The sequence below is a fragment of the Saccopteryx leptura genome, chromosome 2, assembly GCF_036850995.1.
Source record: "Saccopteryx leptura isolate mSacLep1 chromosome 2, mSacLep1_pri_phased_curated, whole genome shotgun sequence".
NCBI lineage: Eukaryota > Metazoa > Chordata > Mammalia > Chiroptera > Emballonuridae > Saccopteryx > Saccopteryx leptura.
Window position 1 is genome coordinate 154,451,188 of NC_089504.1, and position 24,529 is coordinate 154,475,716.

General features: G+C 36.4%; 1 protein-coding gene and 2 pseudogenes across 2 annotated transcripts in view; 2 read left to right on the forward strand and 1 right to left on the reverse strand.

The window, feature by feature from the left end:
* The window catches only part of TBC1D15 (TBC1 domain family member 15), a 93,060-nt gene that overhangs the window by 47,329 nt on the left and 21,202 nt on the right, over positions 1-24,529 (forward strand). Inside the window, exons 5-10 of one of the 2 annotated variants that reach the window (XM_066369092.1) lie at positions 5,130-5,340; positions 13,058-13,160; positions 14,398-14,595; positions 19,970-20,098; positions 20,633-20,736; positions 22,227-22,321. In XM_066369092.1, the coding sequence (XP_066225189.1) occupies positions 5,130-5,340; positions 13,058-13,160; positions 14,398-14,595; positions 19,970-20,098; positions 20,633-20,736; positions 22,227-22,321 (840 nt within the window). The remainder of the gene's footprint in view (positions 1-5,129; positions 5,341-13,057; positions 13,161-14,397; positions 14,596-19,969; positions 20,099-20,632; positions 20,737-22,226; positions 22,322-24,529) is intronic. The other variant, XM_066369093.1, reaches the window with a different exon arrangement.
* LOC136393178 (ethylmalonyl-CoA decarboxylase-like) lies at positions 16,992-18,879 on the reverse strand (annotated as a pseudogene).
* On the forward strand, positions 20,958-21,184 carry LOC136393179 (small nuclear ribonucleoprotein G pseudogene; annotated as a pseudogene).

Consider the following 24,529-nt stretch of genomic DNA (forward strand, 5'->3'; position numbering starts at 1 on the left):
TGCTGTAACTCGGCTTTATAAATTTTATAAAAAAGTTACTTCCCTACTTTATAAATCGCCATTACTGTGGAACCAGTGGGCGGTTAGAAAATTTTACTACTAACAGAGATACAAAAGTGGGCGGTAGGTATAAAAAGTTTGACTACCCCTGCACTAAACCATCCTGTTCTAATTTCAGTATTTACTGCAGTCTCCCATTTATACATGGTCAGTGACTCTTCTCCTTTATGTAAATATATATTTAAATCTGTTTGCTATGTAATAATTATCTACATGTAGATAAAAAAAAAAGCAAAGCTAACAGCCTGGTAGAACACATCTACTACCCTAAGTATGATCTAGTTAGCTGATCTGTAATCTGGCCAAATTATTTGTGATTAATCTCTTTAAAAATGTTAAACACTTATATAGAGTTAAAATGTATTTTTTCTATTGATTTCTTTGTATTTTATAACTGAAAGTATATTTTATTTCTTAATGAGTTTGATCTGAACATAGGGATTTATCCGTGTTTACCAGATTTAAAAAAGCTGGCCAGAATTTATTGGAATATGCATTGCTACATTTATATAGCATTGTTGCTAAGTAAAATTGATTTTCATGTGTGGCCTGGGGAATCATTCTCATATAAAATAGTTATATTTTAAACTGTATCATTTTTTTGGAAACAATGGTAATTAAGAAGTAAATAGTAATTCACAAGATTTTGATAATAATGAATTCATGCATGCAGGTGTGTCGTTGATTGATTGACTGATTGATTGATTGATTGATTGATTGATTGATTGATTGAAATCCCTTTCTACTGAAAGGGAAGGTTCCTAACCAGAACAATGCAAAGTATTAAGGAAAGATAAAACCACAGGATATTAGTATCTTTAGCCTCTGAGTGATTTTTAATTTCTGTGGACTAGATCCTCAGGATTGGTTATGTGAATTGCTATTTTTTGTTGTTGCCTAATATTGTTAAATCCTTGAAAATGGAAAGATCAGGCTACAGATATGAGCAAAAGGAATTTTCAAAATTTCATAGATGAAAGAAGCATTACATGGATAAGAAAAGCAGAATCCAACAGTAAAGATCTTTTCAGAATAGTGGTTTTCAGTTTTGGTTGCACAGAGGAATCATTTGGGAAGATTAGGTTTTTAAAAAAATACCAATGTCTGGTTTTTATCCAGCAAATTAAATCATACTCTGGACATGGAGTTTGGATATCTGTATTTTTCAAAACCTCTCCTAGTGATTTAAATGTACAAAGTTGAGAACCTCTGTGTAGCTTAGCAAAAAACCACTGATGTAAATTCTGCTTATGTGGCTTGGCCATGCATTGTCACTTACAAAGTAAAGAGCATAACTTGATTTTGTAATTATTAAAAGTTAAGACAATTTTTTCTCTTTTTCTCCAGATCTTAAAATTTTTTATTATTGTGCATAGCAGTAAGAAATACATTGAACAATATGGCCTGGTACGCATACACATATTTAACAGAATAAGGAGTTCTGCATTCTGTTCCATCCCATTTTATCCTATACTATCTCATCTGATTACATTTCATCAAAACTCCTTCCTAAAGGAGACATTTTCTTGGTTGGATTTTTAGAATTTAAAATTATGCCATTATGAAACATTTTTGTACTTTTAAAATTATTTTTTCAAATAAAATTTTTATTATTTATTGTCTTTACCTTTTTTTTTTTTTTACTCTTTTTGATGATTCACAAAGGAAACTTGGGACAAACCTCATTGACTATTGAAAACTTACTAGACTTTATATATCTTTCCTTCCCTCCCTCCCTTCCTTTTTTGTTTTAATTAAGTGAGAAGTGGGGAGGCAGAGAAAGACAGACTCCAGTATGTGCCCTGACTGAGATCCACCCAGCAAGCCCCTTAAAGGGCAATGCTCTGCCCATCTGTGGCCACTGCTTTGTTGTTTGGCAACCCAGCTATTTTAGCGCCTGAGGCAAGGCCATGGAGCCATCCTCAGCCCCTGGGGCTAACTTGCTGGAACCATTTGAACCGTGGCTGTAGGAAGAGAAGAGAGAGAGAGAAGAGGGGAGGGGTGGAGAAGCCAATGGTCTCTTTTCCTGTGTGTCCTAACCGGGAATCAAACCCGGAACTTCCACACCTTGGCCGATGCTCTACCTCTGAGCCAGCTGGCCAGGGCAACTTTATATTTCTTAGGAGTGTCTACTTCTAGGTCTTTGTTTTTTTGTTTGTTTGTTTTTCCTAGGTCTTTGTTTTTATGTACCAAAGAAAGATATTTTGAAAATATTCCCAGAACAGCAGACTGTCATTATGTTCTGTAAACCCATTTAAAGTGATGTCCTTGATGTTGATTCTTTTCCTTGATGTTAATTCTTTTCAAGACATGGGTACTTATTGAGGTCTTTTGTTTTCTTCTTCTGTTATTAATGGCCAGTTTTCCCATGTCACTGTGTTGGAGATGTTTTTTATGTGTATTTAGTAACATAGTAAATTCGTCTGAACTAATTAGTTTTATTTATCCTTCTGTAAAACAAAAGGAAAATTTGACCTAACTCTTAATTTCTGTTCTTTTTTTTTGTAAACTTTTGTGTTTCTGGTTAGCTATTGGTGATAGATTAAATTGCAGATTACTTTTATGTTGACTTGGTACTTGGTTATTCATTTATTCAACATATCTTTGAGTGCCTTTTTTTTTTTTTTTTTGTATTTTTCTGAAATTGGAAATGGGGAGGCAGTCAGACAGACTCCCGCATGTGCCCGACCGGGATCCACCCAGCACGCCCACCAGGGGGTGATGCTCTGCCCATCTGAGGCGTCGCTCTGTTGCAACCAGAGCCATTCTAGCGCCTGAGGCAGAGGCCATAGAGCCATCCTCAGCGCCCGGGCCATCTTTGCTCCAATGGAGCCTTGGCTGCGGGAGGGAAAGAGAGAGACAGAGAGTAAGGAGAGGTGGAGGGGTGGAGAAGCAGATGGGGATTTCTCCTGTGTGCCCTGGCCGGGAATCGAACCTTGGACTCCTGCAGGCCAGGCCGACGCTCTACCACTGAGCCTACCGGCCAGGGCCTCCTAGAGTGCCTTTTATGTGGTAGTCACTCTTCTAGGATCTGGAAATAGTTGTGAACAAAATTAAGTTCCTATTCTCATGAAGTTTATATTCTAGTAAAGGGACTTCCAGAATTGACACATAATGTTTCTCTTGTTATTTATCAGCACTTGAAGTAAGGAAATGTGTAAGGCATCTTCCATTTTATTTACTGTGTAATGTCAGTCTCTTCCATTGATAAGGGAAAACCTATGTAAAATTTTTACTTGTGATTTTTCACAAATTTCTAGTGATTCAGATAACTGTATATTTAATATTCTCTACATGATTTTCTTACATTAATTTGGTTTAAATACTTTTGTGTAATTTAAGAACTTCATTTAAAGAATTGTTGATATCTAGTTGTTCGTTACTCTTTGCTGTGAAAATATTTTTGGTCTTTGCAGATAATATGGTAATAGCTATCCTTTCTAGTAGTCCTAAGTATATTTACACTTAAATGATTTATGAAGTTGTTGGAATTATAGATTTGTCCTCACTTTGATACTAGCTTGAAGTAGTGTTATAAGCCCTGTAATATTAATTCCAGTCAGACATGATATATAGTACTCAAGTGGACACATGGCACTTAATCTAGTACCAGTCTTAGATATGAATTCTTCATTTGAACTGGTGTGTTACTTTAGTCTTTCTGGGCTTCTTTTAAAATGGTACTTGCTAAAGTGTCCATGAAATGTGAAGGTGCCTGTATTCCTTGCAGGCAGAGGTTTCTGTAAGCTGTAGATTTCTTTGTGTCATCTTAGGAGGTGTTGGAGCTATATTGTACCTGACTCTGTAAGTAGGTAATACACATGCAGGTCAACTCTAATTGATGTACCCTTCGATCAAATTCTACAAGTATATATCATCTATGCAATTTATCTTGATTTTGTAGTTATTAAAAGTTAAGATGATTTATCTTTGCAGAATTAATAGTGTGGAATTAATGAAGATGTTGAATGACAGAATAGTATGACACTTCTTAGGAAGTAACATTTAGGGAAAAGGATTTTTTAAAAATTTCAGAGATAAGATATGCTTATGCTTGGGTAAAAATGATTAAAAATTATAGATAAGAAATTCATTATGCATTAATGAGAAGAACAGTAACATTTCCATTCTTTAAATTTTGATTTAAATAGATAATGTTTAAATTGGTTGTCATCAGTTACAGTATTGTTCACAAACCTAAGACTTAAAGCTATAAATAGCCCACAAACTAGGAAGATGTTTTATTTTACCTAACTAGAGTTTGGTTTGAACTGAGGTCATAATTTAGTGAAAAATAGATTTAGCAGGGAGATTAAATGTGTTAATACTCTTTGAAAGTATTCACAACTTAGTTGTCTTTTCATTCTCAATTCTCTCCTGTTCTTTGGGTTTTTGCAAAAAAAAAAAAAATCTCTTCATTCCACTGTTGTTTTTTATACTGGTGCACTGACCTTCATTCAGTGAAGTCTGTTAAAAATAATTGTGAGAGGACGTGGGGAAAATTAAAGTTTTGTTTTTGTGTTTTGTTTTAAATGACTGTCTTAAGAGCATCATACCATGCATATTTGGGGGGAGTAGAAAAGATGAACATTTATTGAGTATTTGCTATATACTTTGCACTGTACCTAGCTAGTTGACAAGTATTGTCTCTTTTAATTCTTTTAAAATAACATTGGGAGGTAAGTATAATTATCTCTATTTCACAGATGAGGAAACTGAAGCTCTTAAAGATGTAGTTATTTGCTCTAGATCATTCAGTTAGTAAGCTGGTGGTACTGTAATTTGAATGCAACCGGCCTGCTTCCAAAGCTGTGTTCATTTTGGGCAAAGCTTATATTTAAATGGGGATAACCTTGTTAATTTTGGGGCAATAGATAATTATTTTTAAAATTATTCTCTTAAGAAAGTTCATGTTGTGACTTTTAACAGGTGGGAGTCATAGTGATATGAATGGTATAATCATTCCCTAGGGTCAACACATTTATGCCAGGCAGTCTTCATGAAGAGCACTGTCAGTACCTTTTAAAAAGGTGAACAAAAATATTTTGCCCCATTTTCTTGTTTTTAAGATACTCGAAGTCATAGAAATGGGAAAAGCAAATGGTCATTCCTGTTCAATTTGACAGACCTGAAATCAATCAAGCAAAACAAAGAGGGTATGGGCTGGTCGTATTTGGTATTCTGTCTAAAAGATGACGTCGTTCTCCCTGCTCTGCACTTTCATCAAGGAGATAGCAAACTGCTGATTGACTCTCTTGAAAAATATGTGGTATTGTGTGAGTAAGTATCAAATTATTTTCTATTTATTGAAATTGGATTGTTGTATTGGTCCCAAGGCAAACTATTTTTACTTGTTATTGTGTCTCAGTGACCTATATGCCTATTAGGGCATGGACAATTTCTTGTTTTTGGAATATTGGCTGCTTTGGATGAATGACTACATAAAATTTTGCCACTATAGTGATTTGGATTTGCAACCTGTTACCTTATTACTGTTTCAAAAGAAAGAGTGGTCTAATATTTTTATACACATTTAAATGAATGATAATGCATCAATAATTTATGGATTATATATTTACCAAATTTACCTTTTATTGTGTAGTTTCTATTAAACATGTACTCTTTCTTGCTTTCACTCTCACCAAATATATTTTCGTTATCAATTACATTCTGAGCACTGCAGTTGCTTGGTATTTAGTAGTGAACAAAACAGGCACATTTCTAGATATCTGAGAGTTTATGGTCTTGTGAAGGATACCGACCAATAAATGGCAGTAAAACGCAAAAACTAAGATGAAGGAGGTATAGGGTACTTTTTGGAGCTCCTAGAAAGCGAGGAAGGATATCTCATTCAGATTGCAGGTTGGGTAGCAGTCAGGGAATAATTTCTGTGGAAGTGACATCTAACTTGAAACCTGACAAATGAATGCACATTAGCATGAAAGGGAAGGAAATATTTTGAGGCAGAGATATTTTAGATAGAAGAAAGAATGTAAAACATGATGTAATCATAGATTGGCCAGAGCATGAATAATCTTATAAATCATGGTAGCAGGTTGTTCTAGTCATCTAGCTGGAATTAATAGTGGCATGAAATAGGAAAGTGACAAGAAGATATAAGTATTACACAAATGTTTAGGGTTAGAGTGTGTGATTGGATATGTGGAAGTGACAAGAAGGGAGAAGTAGAGATTTTTAGCTTGGGGAACTGTTGGGATGATTGTTAACTTCATTGATAATATCCTCACTTTATAATAGAAAAATGTCCTTTATTATGCATAAATTTGGGTTACAAAAGCTAGGAGTGATCCAAAAGTTGGCATATATTGACTGTGTGTTTTCTAGAATGAAATTCTCTCCTACTGTGTTATTATATTAGTTCTGGCTACCATTAGGTATTCTGATCAGTGCCAATAACCGTAATAAAGTCAAGCCTGGTTGCAAGTACTGTATTTGGGTCTCAATCTTCAGGTGGGAAGCTGTGAATAGGCTACCACCAGGAGGCAGATGGTTTGGCTGTCTGAATAGCAGATGTTAAAAACTTGGGGCTTAGCTGTGTAGCAAGCCGAGTATTCATCAGTTGATGTAACAGTCACGGAAGAGCTCATTTGATCTGAGACTGTTGATTAAAGCATAGTGTTGAGGTTGAAGTGGTAGAACCTCTTTTTACTGGAGCGATCATACTTTGGAGATCTGGGCTTAGTTTTAAGCACTGTATTTTGAATGTGTTAAATGAACTGTTCTACATGGGAAAGGTGACTAGTGTAACAAGAGGATCAAAATGGTATCATGAAAAACATTAGAAGGATGTGGTGTTAACGTAAAATACAGCCCAGACTTCTTACTATGGTCAACAAGGGCTGGCCTTATCTTAACTTGATTTATCTTGGACACCTTATCGCACACTTATATCTTCTGTAGTCCAGCCACATGGTTTTCTTTCAGTTCCTAAAACACCCTAAATGCTTTTTTGTCCTTATGTCTGCTGTTTCTTTTGTGTAGAGTATTTTTCCCCCTTTCTAATTCCCGAGGTCTCTCAGTTTGATGGCCCTTCCTCAGAGGGGCTTTTCTGGATGTCCCTCTCCCATTTAATGTAGGTTCCCACACCCATTTCTTTTCATAGTCTCATTTTCTTGTTTGCTTCCTTCATGACCCTTAACAGAATAAAATAATTTTGTCTATTTTTTAATGTTCTGCTTTAGAATATAAGCCCATAATGGTAGGGATTGCTTCTGTCTTGTTTGCATTGTCTCCTGAGTTCCTAGCCACAGTGCATATAGCACATATTTGCACGTTCAGTCTTAGTTGAATGACTAAATGACAAAGTACTGTTAATACTACAAATAATTTTGAAAGGGTTAGTAAGAAATACATTGTACATTTGTTTTATATGACTCCAAGGAGAAAATAAAAGGAAATAAATTTTAGCTCAAGAGGTAGAGCGTTTTCTATCCTCGATGGGTTCAAGGATGTGCTCAACAATCACATTATGAGGGAATGTGTAGCTTAAATGTGTGCTGGTCATGCTTTAATGAGGGCTATAAGTGAACCTTTGTTTCCTTTCCTGCATTTGTAAGTAACTGAGAAGTAAATATAAGAATTGGACAGTTGGTGATAAAAATATTGCCATTATTGGTGAGGCTTAGACAAGCAGCATCATATTAATTCACCTCAAATTAGTTTTTAAGTCACCAGTTTTTGTCACTTTTGGACAACTGCAGGTCTCTCTATTAAGGACAGATCACGTATGATGTGAATGAGAGCAGACTAGAAACTGCTTTCTCTGTTGGCAGGCAGATCCAAGTGGATAGAGCCTGAACAGGATTATTCCAACCATGAACCTTCTTCTTCTTCTAATTCTTATTCCTGATCTCAGCATCAGATGTGTCCCTGTGAAAGAGGAGTTTCTTTCGAACGAGTACATATTTTCCATTTGGAAACATGAAGCCATGGGAATGGTGTTCCTCTTTCTCTCTTTACTTTTTTACAACACCTAATCTTTTTGAGGAACTGTACCAAGTGCTGGAAAGAGGGCAATAATCAAAAAGATATCACTTCTGCCTTCATGGCATTTGTACTGTTGTGGGATAGACAAACATTGCTTATACAAATGAATATAAAATTTTAGCTGTAATAAGTTCGTTGGATAGGACATCTATAGCACTATGAGAGCACATAATAGGATAATATATGTAATAAGATAATATATAATTTTTTGTGTTGGTAATTTAAGGGCTGAGAGAGAATGAAATTAAATGAGAAGAAGATAAAATGGGACAGTATATGAGCATACATGATTAATTGCCATCCTTCATGACGTGTGAAAGAGAAAAACCTAGCAATCTAGCAGAGGAGACTGACTTGCCTACACTTTATTCTTGTGTCTCTTCCCATAGGGCTTTGTCAGTAAGTATTTGATCAATCAGATATGGCTGCTCTTCAGGGAGGAGCTCTTTAAAGTCCTTCAAAGGCTATGCCTCCAATACCAGGCATTTCTCCATTGTGCATTCTTCTGGGGGCCAGTTTACTCTTTACCTCCTGAAAGATTGAGGTGTATCAGAACAGTACATCAAATATTTTAACTTCAAGGCTCCTCTGTCCCCAGGCTGAAAATTAGCACTCCTTACTGTCTTTCCCATCATAAATTATAACCAATTACATTGTGCCTTAGTTCACCAGAGATTATATGTTGAGTCCAAATGGTAGATTGTAGATACTACAGACGAGCAGTTACCAATATAAAAGTTCCAAATTTGTATAAGCCATTATAAGATTATTAGGAGATATTAAAATTTCTTATGTTTATGTTCATTAGTTAATATCCAAATACATAGAATTCCCAATTAAATAAAGACCAAGGTAATAAAAATTCCCAAGTATCCCCAATTTTTTTTCCCTGAAGTGAGAAGCAGGGAGCCAGAGAGACTCTCACTTGTGCCCGACCGGGATCCACCCGGCATGCCCACCAGGGGGTGATGCTTTGTCCATCTGGGGCGGTTGCTCTGTTGTGACCAGAGCCATTCTAGCACCTGAGGTGGAGGCCATGGAGCCATCCTCAGCGCCCGGGCCAACTTTGCTCCAGTGGAGCTTTGGCTGCAGGATGGGAAGAGAGAGATAGAGAGAAAGGAAAGAGGGAAGGGTGGAGAAGCAGATGGGTGCTTCTCCTGTGTGCCCTGGTTGGGAATTGAACCTGGGACATCCCCACACCAGGCCGATGTTCTACCACTGAGCCAGCCAACCAGGGTCCCCTCCTCCCTTTTTTTTTTTTTTAACAGAGACGTAGAGTCAGAGAGATGGATAAATAGGGACAGACAGACAGGAAAGCAGAGAAATGAGAAGCATCAATTATCAGTTTTTCATTGTGACACCTTAGTTGTTTATTGATTGCTTTCTCATATGTGGGCCTTCAGTAGATTGAGTTACCCCTTGCGCAAGCCAGCGACCTTGGGTCCAAGCTGGTGAGCTTTGCTCAAACCACATGAGCCCGTGCTCAAGCTGGCAACCTTGGGGTCTCGAACCTGAGTCCTCTGCATTTCAGTCCGATGCTCTATCCACTGTGCCACCTCCTGGTCAGGCTCCTCCTTCCTTTTTTTAAACTAAACTTGGTATCAGCTATGTGGGTCTCATTTCTTGTCACTGGAGCAATTATCCTAGGGAAAATGATATTTCCAGAGTCATGGTTCCGTGGTCTCAGTGATCGTTGTAGAGACCAAACGTAGGAAGAGTAGTCTAGGAAAATCTTGGTTTTAGCAGCCTTCATCACTGGGATGCCAGCCAGTCTATGCTAGGGTCTTCCCTTCTTGTCGTCTTCTGAGTTCAAAACCAATAGTAAATCAGTCAGACCGTGTTATTATTTTTTTCTGATTAACGTAAATTGAAGAATGTGCTTGCATCTGTGGCCATGTTGTCTTCCTAATACCCAACCCTATCAAAATAAGGGCATTACCATACAGATGGGTGAAAGAATGAGCTACAAATAGATTTTTGTTACCTTTCTGGAACTGAGTTGGTTGCTAGCATATGAATAAAGGTTTTTGGTTTCATTACAATTATATTGTATATTGAGCCATTTTTTACATTAATATAGAAATATCCAAGCAGTGAAATATTACCCTAAAAAGCCAAATTGGTTATATCATCATATAACACCAGCTGTTTACATCATTAGGTTCTAGATTCTCCTTTATTTCCATTGAGAGATATGTACCTCACATATATAGGGTGGGGCAGAAGTAGGTCTACAGTTGTAAGTACACAAAAGTTTATTCTTGTATTATTATTTATTGTATTATGCTCCATACAAACAACTGTAAACCTACTTTTGCCCCAACTGTGTGAGCAAATCATAATATCGTTTTGTTGTAAATATTATATACCTTTTTGTTTTTTATTAACCTTCCTGATTGATAACTTTTACAATGAAATTTTTATTTCTTTAGCTTTACATATTGGACATTCTCAGTAGCATATAAAATGGCTAATTCTATGTCTCAGAGCGTACACATTTCTTAAGTTTTTATAATTTCTGAATGTATTCTGAGGTCTTTGGGAGAGGCTCCCTCAAAAGCCTGGGAAGTACTTCTAAATTTTTAGTAGATATGCCTCGATAGTTGCGATATTATGCTGTGGTTTTCTTTAAGCCTTTTAGTAGGCTCTAATAGAATTTCTAATGTTATCACCATTAAAAGTTCTGTCTTGCTGTTGCAATGAACTTGAAAGTCTTGAATAATGTCTTTAAAGATCAACTTCCCAGAACCCATAATAGTCCCAGAATATGTTAAGTATAATATAGTATTTATAAATCCATATTTAACCAGATTAAATCAATGTGTTAACCTGGCAGGTGGAAATGTAGCCTTTTTTTTTTTTTTTGAGTTCTGCAATTGCCTGTCAGTAGACTGCTTGTCTTTTGACTTAGGTACTTTTAAAAAGTTATTTATTTTGAGAGAGAGAGAGAGAGAGAGAGAGAGAGAGAGAGATTGGTTTCATGTTCTACTTATGCATTCATTGATTGGTTCTTATATGTTCCCTGACTGAGACTCGAACCTGCAACCATGATGTACTGGGATAACCATCTAACCAACTGAGCTGCTCGGCTATGGCTTGACTGATGTACTTTAAAAATGTTTTGGTGTTTTCTTCAAGGGCAACTAAGTCTTAAATTTCTTACGTCTCTCTTAGAGCTTCCCCCAGCCCCTCATCACAGAACACTGGGTATTAAAAAATTAAATCCTTCCTTTTTTATGTGTGTGTAGTGCTTTTTTGTTCGGCAGCCATTTCTTCCCCTCTACGCTTTACTGACTACAGTTATAGGTCTGTATCTGTAATAATGATCTGAGTCCAGATAGTTGAAGGTTGTTAATTTTCCCCTTCTTCATGCCTAGCTAATGTGTAGACTTTTAGAACCAATTTCTATTTGGATTTTAAAGAAATAATTTGACTTATTGTTAGAAATAAGATAATAACCACTGCACCAGCAGCGTTGTGCTAGGGAATAATCTATTTCTATATTAGTTACTTGTTCTGGTGTTAAATTTTAAAGTTGATCAGTCACTTAAAAATAACTTGTTGAGAATCTTTAGGTCTTTCTATTAAGCATGACCCCAAAAAATGTTCAGAAAAATGGTGTTTAATGAAAATTGAACATTTTAAAAGTTTTTTTTTTTTTTCCTATTTCAAATGACTTAACAGCTACTTTTAAAAAGCCAAGGGGTTTATTAAGCTCCTATTGTCTCTGAAGATTGGGTGCTGTTTCCACATATGTAAGAATAAGATTCATAGTCCCCTTAGCATTGCTGCTGCATCCTGTTATGTTAGAATTGAGAAGAGATAACTGTTATTAAAGTTCGTATCTCAAACATTATAGAAAACTAGAAATAGCATAAAAATAACACATTTAATTTTTATTTTAAACACAAAAGTTGTGGATTCATTACAGCTGATTAAGTTTTCAAATGTAGTGAATAGAAAAAAATGGTGAATTTATCTGATTGCTTAAAATTAGACAGATGTCTGTTTGGAATGCATCTTATTTGTTCTGTACCTGTTAAGAAATGTGGAGAAAAATTTGGTTCCAGAGCTTAATAAGCAAGAATTAAAAAATATCTGAACTGTACATTATAATCTTGTTAAATATGTTTGTGTATCTTAATTATGGTTAACATAATTAATGGTCTTTAATAGATAATTTATTGTATCTGGTATTTTTAACATCTTATAATTAATACTACCAAACTGTGGAATGAAATTGGAAGCCATTTCAAAATAGAACATTTCCTGCGATGTACATAATATATATACTGTTGAATCCTAAAATATGTTTTTACTTAAGTTTTTATGATAATAAAGGAAGATATATTTAAAGGTCTTTCTGTTATAATTCTAAACAAGAATTTGGGTTCATTACCATTTATTATTATTTTTAAAATTTATTATTATTTTTTTACAGAGAGAGAGAGGGATAGATAGGGACAGACAGACAGGAACAGAGAGAGATGAGAAGCATCAATCATCAGTTTTTCATTGTGACACCTTAGTTCACTGATTGCTTTCTCATATGTGTCTTGACTGTGGGCCTTCAGCAGACCGAGTAACCCCTTGTTCGAGCCAGCAACCTGAGCTTTGCTCAAACCAGATGAGCCTGCACTCAAACTGGCAACCTCGGGGTCTCAAACTTGGGTCCTCGGCATCCCAGTCTGACGCTCTACCCACTGCGCCACCGCCTAGTCAGATGGGTTCATTACCATTTAATCCTCTTGGTTTTACCTTGCGTATATCCTTCAACCCTTTTATATGTGTTAATGTTTCGTGTTTCATGTCGTTTTGGAACTCAGGATAGTTACTAAGTACTTGTTAATATTGTATTAAAGGGAAATAGTTCAAAAACTAGACGTTTAACTTTGTTGTTCTTGTTAAGGAACAGTAACTACACCAGTGGCTATTCAGGTAATAATTCAATGTGCTAGTATTTTCAACACATTCTTTTTTTTGATTACAGATCTCCACAGGATAAAAGAACACTTCTTGTGAATTGTCAGAATAAGAGTCTTTCACAGTCCTTTGAAAATCTTCTTGATGAACCAGCATACGGTTTAATACAAGTATGTTTCTTAAATTTATCTCGTATTATTAATTTGTCTTCATTATTTTATATATCCCCTACCTCTCAACTTTCTCAGATTATATGGAATGAGGCAACTGTCTGTAAACTTCATGAAACTATTCTGTTAAATTTTATAGAAAAAATAGTATGTTTCTTCCTATTTGTTAGACTCAGAAACTTCCTTGGTTCTTAGTTACTCCTAAGGCAATTTTTTCTTTTATCATACTACTAACATCGGATATTGGTAGATTTTTATTATAACTTTCATTGATTAGGTGAAAGACCACTGTGTAAGCCAGTTTGAACTCATTAATGATAAACTTAGGCAAAAATCTGGTTGGAATTTTTATTTTCCATTTAAGCAGGTTCTAATTACCCTTAAAATATTTGAGTATATTCTTTCATCTGGCTAAAAATGCAAACTCAACACAAACAGAAATAGAGTTAATTTATTTCTCATTCAAATATCTATGGAACCAATGAAATATTTATTCATTCAACAAATGTTCCAGATACTGCCTTTGTGGTACTGGAGATAAGCAAGATACGGAAGGAAGAGAGCTAAAGATTGATTCAAAGGAAAAGTGATGGAACAGTTTTTCTTGTGGAAAATAATCATTTTAAAGAAGTAACTATTTTTGCTATATATAATCAGGCAGTTTGAGATTTAGAAGTAATTCTAGCAGTAGAAAAACCTTTTCCTGTTTTTTCCGGGACAGCACTGCCCAGCACAAATTATTATCATTGGCATGACTTACTAATCATATAATTAGATTAAAATACCAGCTGATATTTAAGTATTTTGAGCTTTTAAACTTAGCTACAAAATATTTTGTTAGACTAGTGTGATACTGCACACTTCAAGAAATATATTTTTTTGTGAAGGCAGGACTGCTAGCAGATGACGGCTGCTGCGGGCCGTTAACCAGTGGAAAGTAAGCACTGTATGTTTCTGATGTGCAGATTGAAGGAAGCCAGCAAATTGCTTGTTCATCTTCAGTTCAATCAGTTATCATTTTATTTGCCATTTAATATACTATTTTAACCAAATGAAAAAAAGATTGGCTTAGAAAATTAAAATTTTTCTTCTCAGAAAATAAGAAAAATTTGAGATAATCTTAGAACACTCTGTTTTAGTTCTGATTACCCCTCCTTTAAAAGATTGGTCCTTTTTCCCATCATGAGTTATTTTTATTTGAATTATTGATGCTAATATTTTTCTTTTTATTATATAGAAAATTAAAAAGGATCCTTATACAGCAACTATGGTAGGATTTTCCAAAGTTACAAACTACATTTTTGATAGTTGGAGAGGCAGTGATTCCTCTGCACATCAACGACCACCTTCAGAAATGGCAGATTTTCTTAGTGATGCTATTCCAGGTTTAAAGATAAATCAACAAGAAGAACCAGGATTTGAAGTCATCACAAGAGTGAGTGGAGATTTATATTAACATAGTTCTTACATTTTTAACAGGAGGAACGTTTTTAAACATGTATGAGTGCTCCAGAACAGGGGTCAGGAACCTTTTTGGCTGAGAGAGCCATGAACGCCACATATTTTAAAATGTAATTCTGTGAGAGCCATACAGTGACCTGTGTATGTTACGCATTATCCAATAAAAATTTAGTGTTGTCCCGGAGGACAGCTGTGATTGGCTCCAGCCACCCGCAACCATGAACATGAGCAATAGGAAATGAATAGATTGTAATACATGAGAATGTTTTATATTTTTAATGTTATTATTTTTTTTGTTAAAGATTTGTCTGCAAGCCAGAGGCAGCCATCAAAAGAGCCATATCTGGCTTACAAGCCATAGGTTCCTGACCCCTGCTCTAGAAACAGAAACTCAATTTTGGTTATATCTGTGTCTTTCTCATAATCTTATTAACATTTTGTAACTGACATACCTAACATCTAACACTTGTCCTGCCACCAAATTGTTGGTTTGTTCTTCATCAGTTACTATGTGTACTTTCTGTTCATTAGTGTTGGGTCTCTTTTCTTTGATAACTTTTTTGTTTCCTGGTATAATTGTTTTATTAATTATTGTTTATCTCTTACTGTGCTTAATTTATAAATTAAATTTTATCATTGATATGTACCATATTTTTCACTCCATAAGATGCACCTGACCATAAGACATACCTAGGGTTTTAAGGAGGAAATAAGAAAAAAAATATTCTGAACCAATGATGTGTTAAAATATTTAATAAAATAACTGTACTTTTTGCTCTATAAGACACATGGGCATTTTTTCCTACACTTTTTTTGGGAAAAAAGTGCATCTTATGGAGTGAAAAATATAATAAGTAAAGGAGAAAACCTGACCCAGGTGGTGGCACAGTAGATAGAGTGTCGGCTTGGGACACTGAGGACCCAGGCTTGAAATCCTGAGGTTGCTGGCTTGCGCACATGCTCACCTGCTTGAGCATGGGGTTGCTGGCTTGAGCCCAGGGTCGCTGGCTTTAGCAAGGGGTCACTGGCTCAGCTGTAGCTCCCTCTCCCAAGGCGCAAATGAGAAAGCAATCAATGAACAACTAAGGCAATACAACAAAATATCGATGCTTCTCATCTCTCTCACTTCCTGTGTGTGTCTCTCTTTTCTTGCGCGCACGCGTGCTAAAAAGAAAAGAAAAGAAAAAACAGTAACATGGAGTTCAGTACCATTCACGATTTTAGGCATCCACTGCTGATAAAAGGGGACTACTGTGTACTGACAACCTTGCCAATGAGTTCAGGTATTCAAAAAATTGTTTAAGCCTGACCTGTGGTGGCGCAGTGGATAAAGTGTCAACCTGGAAACACTGAGGTTGCCGGTTCAAAACCCTGGCTTGCCTGGTCAAGGCACATATGGGAGTTGATGCTTCCTGCTCCTCCCCCTTCTCTCTCTCTCTCTCTCTCTCTCTCTCTCTCTCTCTCCCCCCCCCCTCTAAAATGAATAAATAAAAAAAAATTAAAAAAAATTGTTTAAAACAAATCCAAACTCTAGTAGTACCCTTCAAGGTAATTCTCATATTCATATTTAATATATTATTTGATTTTTCTACATGTTAATTATTGGAGTTGTAGGACAGTTATTTATTTATTATCATTTTTCTTTAAATGAGAAGCAGGGAGGCAGAGAGACAGACTCCCACATGCACCCCAACTGGGATCCACCCAGCAAGCACCCTACCTGGCAATACTGGGCCTATCTGGGGCCATTGTTCCATTGCTAGGTATCCAAGCTATTTTAGCATCTGAGGGCAGGCCATGGAGCCATCTTTAGCTCCTGGGACCACCTTGCACCAACTGAGCCATGGCTGCAAGAAGAGGGGAAGAGAGAGCTAGAGGGAGAGGGGGAGGGGTGGAGAAGCAGATGGTTGCTTCTCCTGTGTGCCCTGACTGGGAATCAAAACCCAGAATATCTGTATGCCAGGCTGATGCTCCTCCACTGAGTCAACTGGCCGTGGCCAGTACACCTATCATCTATCCATCCATCCATCCATCCAGTCTATTTATCAGAGAGACAGAGAGACAGAGGGACTGTTAGGGACAGACAGGAAGGGAGAGAGATGAGAAGCATCAATTCTTCGTTGCTGCACCTTAGTTGTTCATTGATTGCTTTCTTATATGTGCCTTGACCAGTGGACTACAGCAGAATGAGGGATCCCTTGCTCAAGACAGCGACCTTGGGCTCAAGCTGGTGAGCCCTGCTCAAACCAGATGAGCCTGTGCTCAAGCTGGCAACCTTGGAATTTCGAACCTGGGTCTTCTGCATCCTAGTTCAACGCTCTATCCACTATGCCACCACCTGGTCTGGCCAGTACATCTATTTCAAAACAACTATTTACAAGATTTTCTTTTCCTAGAGATAGCATCTAAATTTGTGGGTCCACCCAAAGTATTCCTGAAAGATCTCTTTTGGTCTATAATGCTTCCTGGAAATAAAGCTTCTTTGCCTAATGAAACAAATTTTTTCAAAGCTCTTATTACTTCCAGTGGTGTTTTGATCAACTGCTTTAGCCATTGTTTTGCCTCTTCTAGATAGTCAGTTTTACCTGAAGACTGCAAGACCTCTGACTATTCCTAAGTTTAAAACATCTTTCGAATCCAATTTGAGGGCCCCTCTTAACACCCTGAGAGCTTGTCTACTGCTGATCATTTCGGCCAGCCTAGCTTGGTTACTATTCCCATCCATCCCCTTGTGAATAATTCTGATCTAACTCTCTAGTCTAATCTGAAATTACATGCTATAATAACTTCTGCTCCTCTACCCAGTGCCCAACCTAGATCTAGTACAATTCTTTTTTTATTTTTTTTTTAATTTTATTTATTTATTTATTTTTCTTATTTTTCTGAAGCTGGAAATGGAGAGAGACAGATAGACTCCCTCATGCGCCCCACCGGGATCCACCTGGCACGCCCACCAGGGGGCGACGCTCTGCCCACCAGGGGGCGATGCTCTGCCCCTCCGGGGCGTCGCTCTGTTGCGACCAGAGCCACTCTAGCGCCTGGGGCAGAGGCCGAGGAGCCATCCCCAGCTCCCGGGCCATCTTTGCTCCAATGGAGCCTCGCTGCGGGAGGGGAAGAGACAGAGAAGAAGGAGAGGGGGAGGGGTGGAGAAGCAGATGGGCGCTTCTCCTGTGTGCCCTGGCCGGGAATCGAACCCGGGACTTCTGCATGCCAGGCTGATGCTCTACCACTGAGTCAACCGGCCAGGGCCTAGAATTCTTTTTAAAGGATGTCTCATAATCTTTATTTTTTTATATGGGGGGGCAGGGAGGGAGACAGACAGGAAGGGAGAGAAATGAAAAGCATCACTCATAGTTGCAGCACCTTAGTTTGTTCATTGATTTTTTTCTCATATGTACCTTGACGGGGAGTTGGGTGGGGGGCTCCAACTGAGCCAGTGACTCCTTGCCCAAGCCAGCAAATCTTGGGCTTCAAGCTAGTGAACATGGGATTATGTTGATCCCACACTCAAGCTAGAGACCCTGCGCTCAGGCTGGTCAGCCTGCACTCAAGTTGGTGACTTCAGAGTTTTAAGCCTGGGACGTTAGTGTCCCAGGTCGATGCTCGATCAACTGTGCCACCATCAGTCAGGCAGAAGTTTCATAAATCTTAAGTGTTTTTTTATTTATTGAGATTAGAGACAGGAGGTGAAGGGGAGGAGCAGATAGCATCAACTAGTAGTTGCTTCTCGCATGTGCCTTAATCTGGCAAGCATGGAATTTTGAACCATCAACATCAGCATTACAGGTGGACGCTCTATGTACTGTGCCTCCCATCACTGGTTAGGCAGAAGTCTCATAAATCTTAAAAGTGTTTTCTGTGAATATACATAAGGCCACTCCATCCTCTAGAGTTCCTAGTGCTTTCACAGCATTCAGATCAGATTCTGAGAGGTATTTTTTGCCCCACGAACAGTGAGACTTTTCCCCTCTGTTCGATTTTCCAAAACAGTCACTTTTCCCAAAAGTTGTAGCATAACACCTGAGAAGTGAATCCTTTTACTTGAATTGTTCAGAGTAAAAAAAGCCAATTCCATTGTCTTCCTTCTGAAGATCAATGGATCCACCAGGAAACTGCTGAATTTTCTTTTTACTTCTTCCTTGTGGAAGTCATGAGATGTGTTATAAAGTGAGGATTCCATTTGCTGTAGCAATTTTATCCTTATAGACATAGATGATGTCTTCTAAAGACTTCTTGCCGTTTCCTGTTTGAATTTCATTCTTCTTTGCAAGCATTGCTCTTACTGGAATGATCCGATTACTTTTTGATGATAATGAACAGGTTGTTTGTTTTACTGAGTGCATATCTGAGTAAATAGTGACCCTATCATATTGTACCTAGTTCTGGCCCTAGTTTATATGTTTTCTTAGTAGTTTTCAGATGTAGCCAGTCAGAATACTACTACTCTAAGGCTTTTATTCTCATGGGAATCTTTTCTTTTTAAAATAAGATGGACTTTGGCCCTGAATTATATTGAATCTTTATATATATGCTCAACAACACTTGTGAATTTGCTATAGTGCTAGGTTGCACATAGGACATTATAAATATTAAAATTGTGGTACTTAATTAAAGGGCTTATCTTACAAATGACATTTTTAAATTACCTGCATCTGTTAATTGAATAAAACTGTAGAAAATACCAAGTGGAGTTAATGGATCATGAATCAATTCTGAGAGCTACAAATTTTAAGTTTAGAAGAAAAGCTAGTTTTAGAATATGATTAATGGAATAATACTGGTTTTTAAATAACATAGCATACCATTTAGTTTGAAGGGTCTCTTAAGAATTTACATGTTAACTGTTCTGCACTTACGTAATCGGAACCCCAAATAGTCAATGTTTTCTCATCTCTGAATTTATAACCCAGGTGTTTGTATGTTTAGTAGGAGGGAAAAATGTATCGAATGTTAACTACTTTGTTCATAACTAAATACTATTGGAAACTAAGGGAAGCTATTAAAAATGTTAGAACATTTCTGCGTAATTATATTTTAGTTTAAATTTCTATATACCTTGATGTCATTTTATTGGTTAAAGGTATACTCTTTATTGCTTATCATTATTTTCCTTTTCTTTTTTTGAATTTATCGGGCTGACACTTGTCAATAAAATTATACAGGTTTCAGGTGCACAATTCTACAGTACATCATCTGCACACTGCATTGTGTGTTCAACCCAAGTCAGGTCTCTGTTAATTACCATTTATCCCCCTTCTACCCTCCTCTCCTTCCCCATCCCCTACATCTCCTTCCTCCTAGCAATTACCACACTTTTGTCTATGTGCACGATTATCTTTTTATTTTAGATTGATTTGGGGGAACGACCTGTTATTCAAAGGAGAGAGCCAGTATCACTGGAAGAATGGACTAAGAACATTGATTCCGAAGGAAGAATTGTAAATGTAGAGAATATGAAGCAGATGATATTTAGAGGGGTAAATACCTAAATATGGATTGTATTTTAAACTGCTGGCATTCAAATTTTCTTTTTTTCTTTTTGGCGGAGGGGGAAGGGAATTAATTTCTTTTTGACAAATGATTTCTTAAAATCCCTGTAGGACAGAGTGAGATGCTTGTGTAGGCCCTGGTGGTAAGGTGGAGGGAAGCCTTTAAGCCAAGGGAAAGATATTTTTCTTTATTTGAAGTTTTGTAGTTATGTGAAAGATACGTACCCCGGTGGTAGTTGCTTTACCCAGTAATGACTGGGCTTTGAAAAACTGTTTAGTCCCACTGTCTGCTCTATAGTGTACTGTGTACGCTACATTGTTTAAGCTTTCTGGCAGCTGCTTATATCTTTAGAATATAGATGTCTAAAAACAAGATATTAATAGTATTTACTGAATTGAGCTATTTTTATATATAAACTCTCTTTAAGTATTAGTCTTCCTGTTTATTTAAAAGCAAGTTTTGTGAACTTAAATTATTACATTCTTTTTTACAAATGTATTTAATATGTATGTTTTCTTTAGGGACTCAGTCATTCATTGAGAAAGCAAGCATGGAAATTTCTTCTGGGCTACTTTCCTTGGGATAGTACCAAGGAGGAAAGAACTCAGTTACAAAAACAAAAAACGTAAGTTCTGTAATGGTCTTTTTAGGTTCATCAGAGAAATTCTGATAAGTCACCTGTACAAATTATAAAGGGTTTCTAGATGACTGGAATATGTAGACTAGGATGTGGGAAAATAATTTTATTTTTATGTTTTTTATTTAAAAATTATGAGCACCAGCACGGGAGCATGAGGGAAGCCATAGAGTGTTTAGAGGTGTCTTTGAGCTTGCTGAGTAGACACCATGAACAAAGTTAACCCTCCTGAGTTAAATAATTTATATAAATGAAGTTGTTGAAATTCAATGGTAGCAGACAGATCCAAGGAATATTGTAGGGGTTTGATCTTTTTATGAACCTTGTGGCAGATGAATGTGTGGAGATGGCAACTAGTGGGCAACACAGCGGTATTGGAATGGTGGTAACATGAGGAAATAGCATCATCACATCAGAACCCTTGGATAGAGTGTGAAGAATGGCTGTGTTCACCAGAGAAAGCAACTGCTTCCACATGTCCCCTCTCCATAGCACCTGTTTTTTTCAGTATAAAAATCAAATCGTGTAACATTTTCACATTGAACTTTTGTTAAATAAACTTTTGTAATAGTCTAAAAGTTATTTTGAGTACCATATAGTTATTTCAAACCAGAAACATTTATTAGAAGATCTCATTGCAGTTATATTGGTGAATATGTAAAAAGATGTAAAAAAAAATTCAGTCCCCTTGCACAAACATCTTACATACTTGAAAATAACTAATTAGATTTTGGCTTTAAAATATATCTTTCATCTGGATTTATTTTTGCAATTTATTATGAGATAAAAATGACTCAGAAGAAATGTATTTGTTATTTAGGTTAATTACCTTTAAGTAATTTTTCTTGTGCTCTTGAAACCTATATTGGTCCTTTTCTCTTTTTGGAGAGCGTTTCTGTTTTTAATAATTTATCAGATTTGAAAAGAAACACAGAACAACTTTCCAGGTGCACTCTTATTCTCAGTTTATTAGTCCGTTTGATTTAAAGCTCCTAATCATTATGTGTAGACTCAAACTCTCAGACAGTTCTTTCTCTTTTCAACACTTTTTTGCCAGCCCTTCTAAGACATTTCATATTAAAAAATTTCTGCAGTAAACTTGTCACTTTAAAAAACAAGTCTGAAAAAAAAAAACCAAACAAAAAAAACCCAAGTTATAAATTTGTACTGTATTTGTAATTATTCAGAAATTTTCATGGTTAAAATATTTAATGATTGGAATAATTTTAGGTGTGATATTAAAGATTAAGGTAAATGTTTCCTTACAGTCATACTTAACTTATTCTAGTAGTTTAAACAAAGTTTATGACATGTATAAGGTTTTAATTTTTCTTTGTTTTCATAACTTGAAATATTTCAGTATCATTTATCAATTTCTATTAGCATTATAAATGCTTTGATATATTTGTAGAAAAGTTCAATTAAATTTTTAAAAAATGTTTAAGAAAGCTGTTTTGGTGTAAAATTGTTTTCTATAGTGATGAATACTTCAGGATGAAACTGCAGTGGAAATCTGTCAGCGAGGAACAAGAGAAGAGAAATTCGAGGTTAAGAGATTATAGAAGTCTTATTGGTAATTTTTTTCTTAATTTTGGAAGTGCAAGAGACAGGTTTACATTGAAGTCTTGATAAGATTTAAGAACTGAATATGTATGTTACAGAATTGGGGCTCAAAAGAGAAATCAGAATTTGAGAGTGCATTAGGATGTGTGTTTACTGTTTTTGATTGTTCCTCTTCAAATAGGTCTAGGAATTCAGTTTTGAATTTAGTCACTCTATTTATAAGTACTGATATGTTTCATTTTTAATTTCAAATTCTTAATTAATAGAAAGTATCTGCTTGTTAAATTAATTGCATTAAAATTTTTGTCTTCCCTATTTTAAAAACGGTTTGTTTATTATAGCTTAATGATAACCCACAAAAGAAAAATTAGGAACTATAGATGAGCAAAAAGAAAAAAATTAGGCCTGGCCCACTGGCTCAGTGGATAGAGCATCAGCCCAGTGTGTGGATGTCCTGGGTTTGATCTCTGGTCAGGGCACATAAGAGACGTGACCATCTGCTTTTCTCCTTCCTCTCCGCCTTGTCTCTCTCTTCCTCTCCTGCAGCCAGTAGCTCGACTGGTTCAAGCATCAGCCTTGGGTGCTGAGGATAGCTCAGTTGATTCAAGCATCGGCCCCAGATGGGGTGTTGCTAGGTGACTTTCAACTAGACTGTTTTCTACCAGCAGAAGTATGTATTTCTAGGTTTATAAAGCATTCTTTTTCTATAGTACTTTTTCCCAAAATTATTATTTTTTTTTTCCAAAATTATTTTTTAGGAAAGACTACCAAAAGCTTCCCCCCCCCCTTTTTGTTATAAATTCACTTTATTTTAAAAATGCATAGGTAAACTTTAGGCCTTGTGGATTGTGCCAAGAAATTGGATTTTGAGTATGAAGAGAAACTGTTAGAGCATTTTAAGAAGGCCATCTTATTTGTGTTTTAAAATATATTTTTTTCCCTGCTGTATGGAAACTGGATTAAATCAAGGTTAAGAATAGGAACAGGGAGATCAATTAGTAGAAATGACTCCAAGCAAGAGATGGTGGTAGTAGCAATGTGGAGAAATATATGGATTTAAGTTATATTTTGGTGGTAGAATTAATAAGATTTTCCATTAAATGTGGGGTATGATGGGGAGAAAGAGAGAAATCAAGGATGTGACTATTTCTCGACTTGAGAAAGTGGGCAATTAGTGTACCACTTACTGAGATAAGTAGAATGGGGTATGGTGAAATTAAATTAGGTGTTGGATATGTAAACCTTAGATGAGACATACAACTGTAATGTCAAGTGTCTAGTTCAGCGGATGGCAAACTCATTAGTCAACAGAGCCAAATATCAACAGTACGACGATTGAAATTTCTTTTGAGAGCCAAATTTTTTAAACTTAAATTATATAGGTAGGTACATTATTGAGGTAGCGCCCACATGTGGTATTTTGTGGAAGAGCCACACGTGGCTCGCGAGCTGCAGTTTGCCGACCAGGGGTCTAGTAGAATAGTCTGGAGTAGTCTGGGTAAGAGATACAAGTTTGTTTATTAACAGTATAAATATCCATGGGAATGGATGTTGTCACCTTGAGAAAAAAAGAGACAGATAAGTAGGCCCAGGAATGTCAGTCTTAGAGTAGTGGTTCTTAACTTTGGCTGCCTATTTAGAATCACCAAGCATCTTTGAAAATCACATTGATTATTTCAAACATTCCCTCATTCATTCAGTATTTACTTAGTGCCTGTTTTGTAGTAGGTTCTTCTCTAGGCATTGGGGATTAATCAGGGAAGAAAGCAGAAAATTCTTGCCCTCAGGAGCTTCTGTTCCTGTGGGGAAGAATAGACAGTAAACAAGATACATAGATGTGAGAGATAGTGCTAAATAGAAAAATAGTACAGGGAAGATGGTTAGGGAGTTTATGTGTTTTAATTTGAGTGAAGCTAGAAGGCTTATCTTTAAAAAATGGTATTTGAATAAAAATTCATAAAAGGGGATGAGTGTGCTATGTAGATATCTAGGTGAAAGGCATTCTAAACAGAAAGAAGCATGTTTAAACTTGTTTCCATGCCAGGGTCTCTGCATATTTGAAGTACAGTGGAGAGGTGAGGGTGGCTGGAGTGAGCTGGGTGGATTATAGAAACTGATTAGCTCAGAGAAGAAATGGATGTGGGAGAGGGTAACGTGGTGGAGGCTCTTCTGAGGAGAGAGGGGAAGTTGTAAAATAGTTATATGAATATGGAGAGGG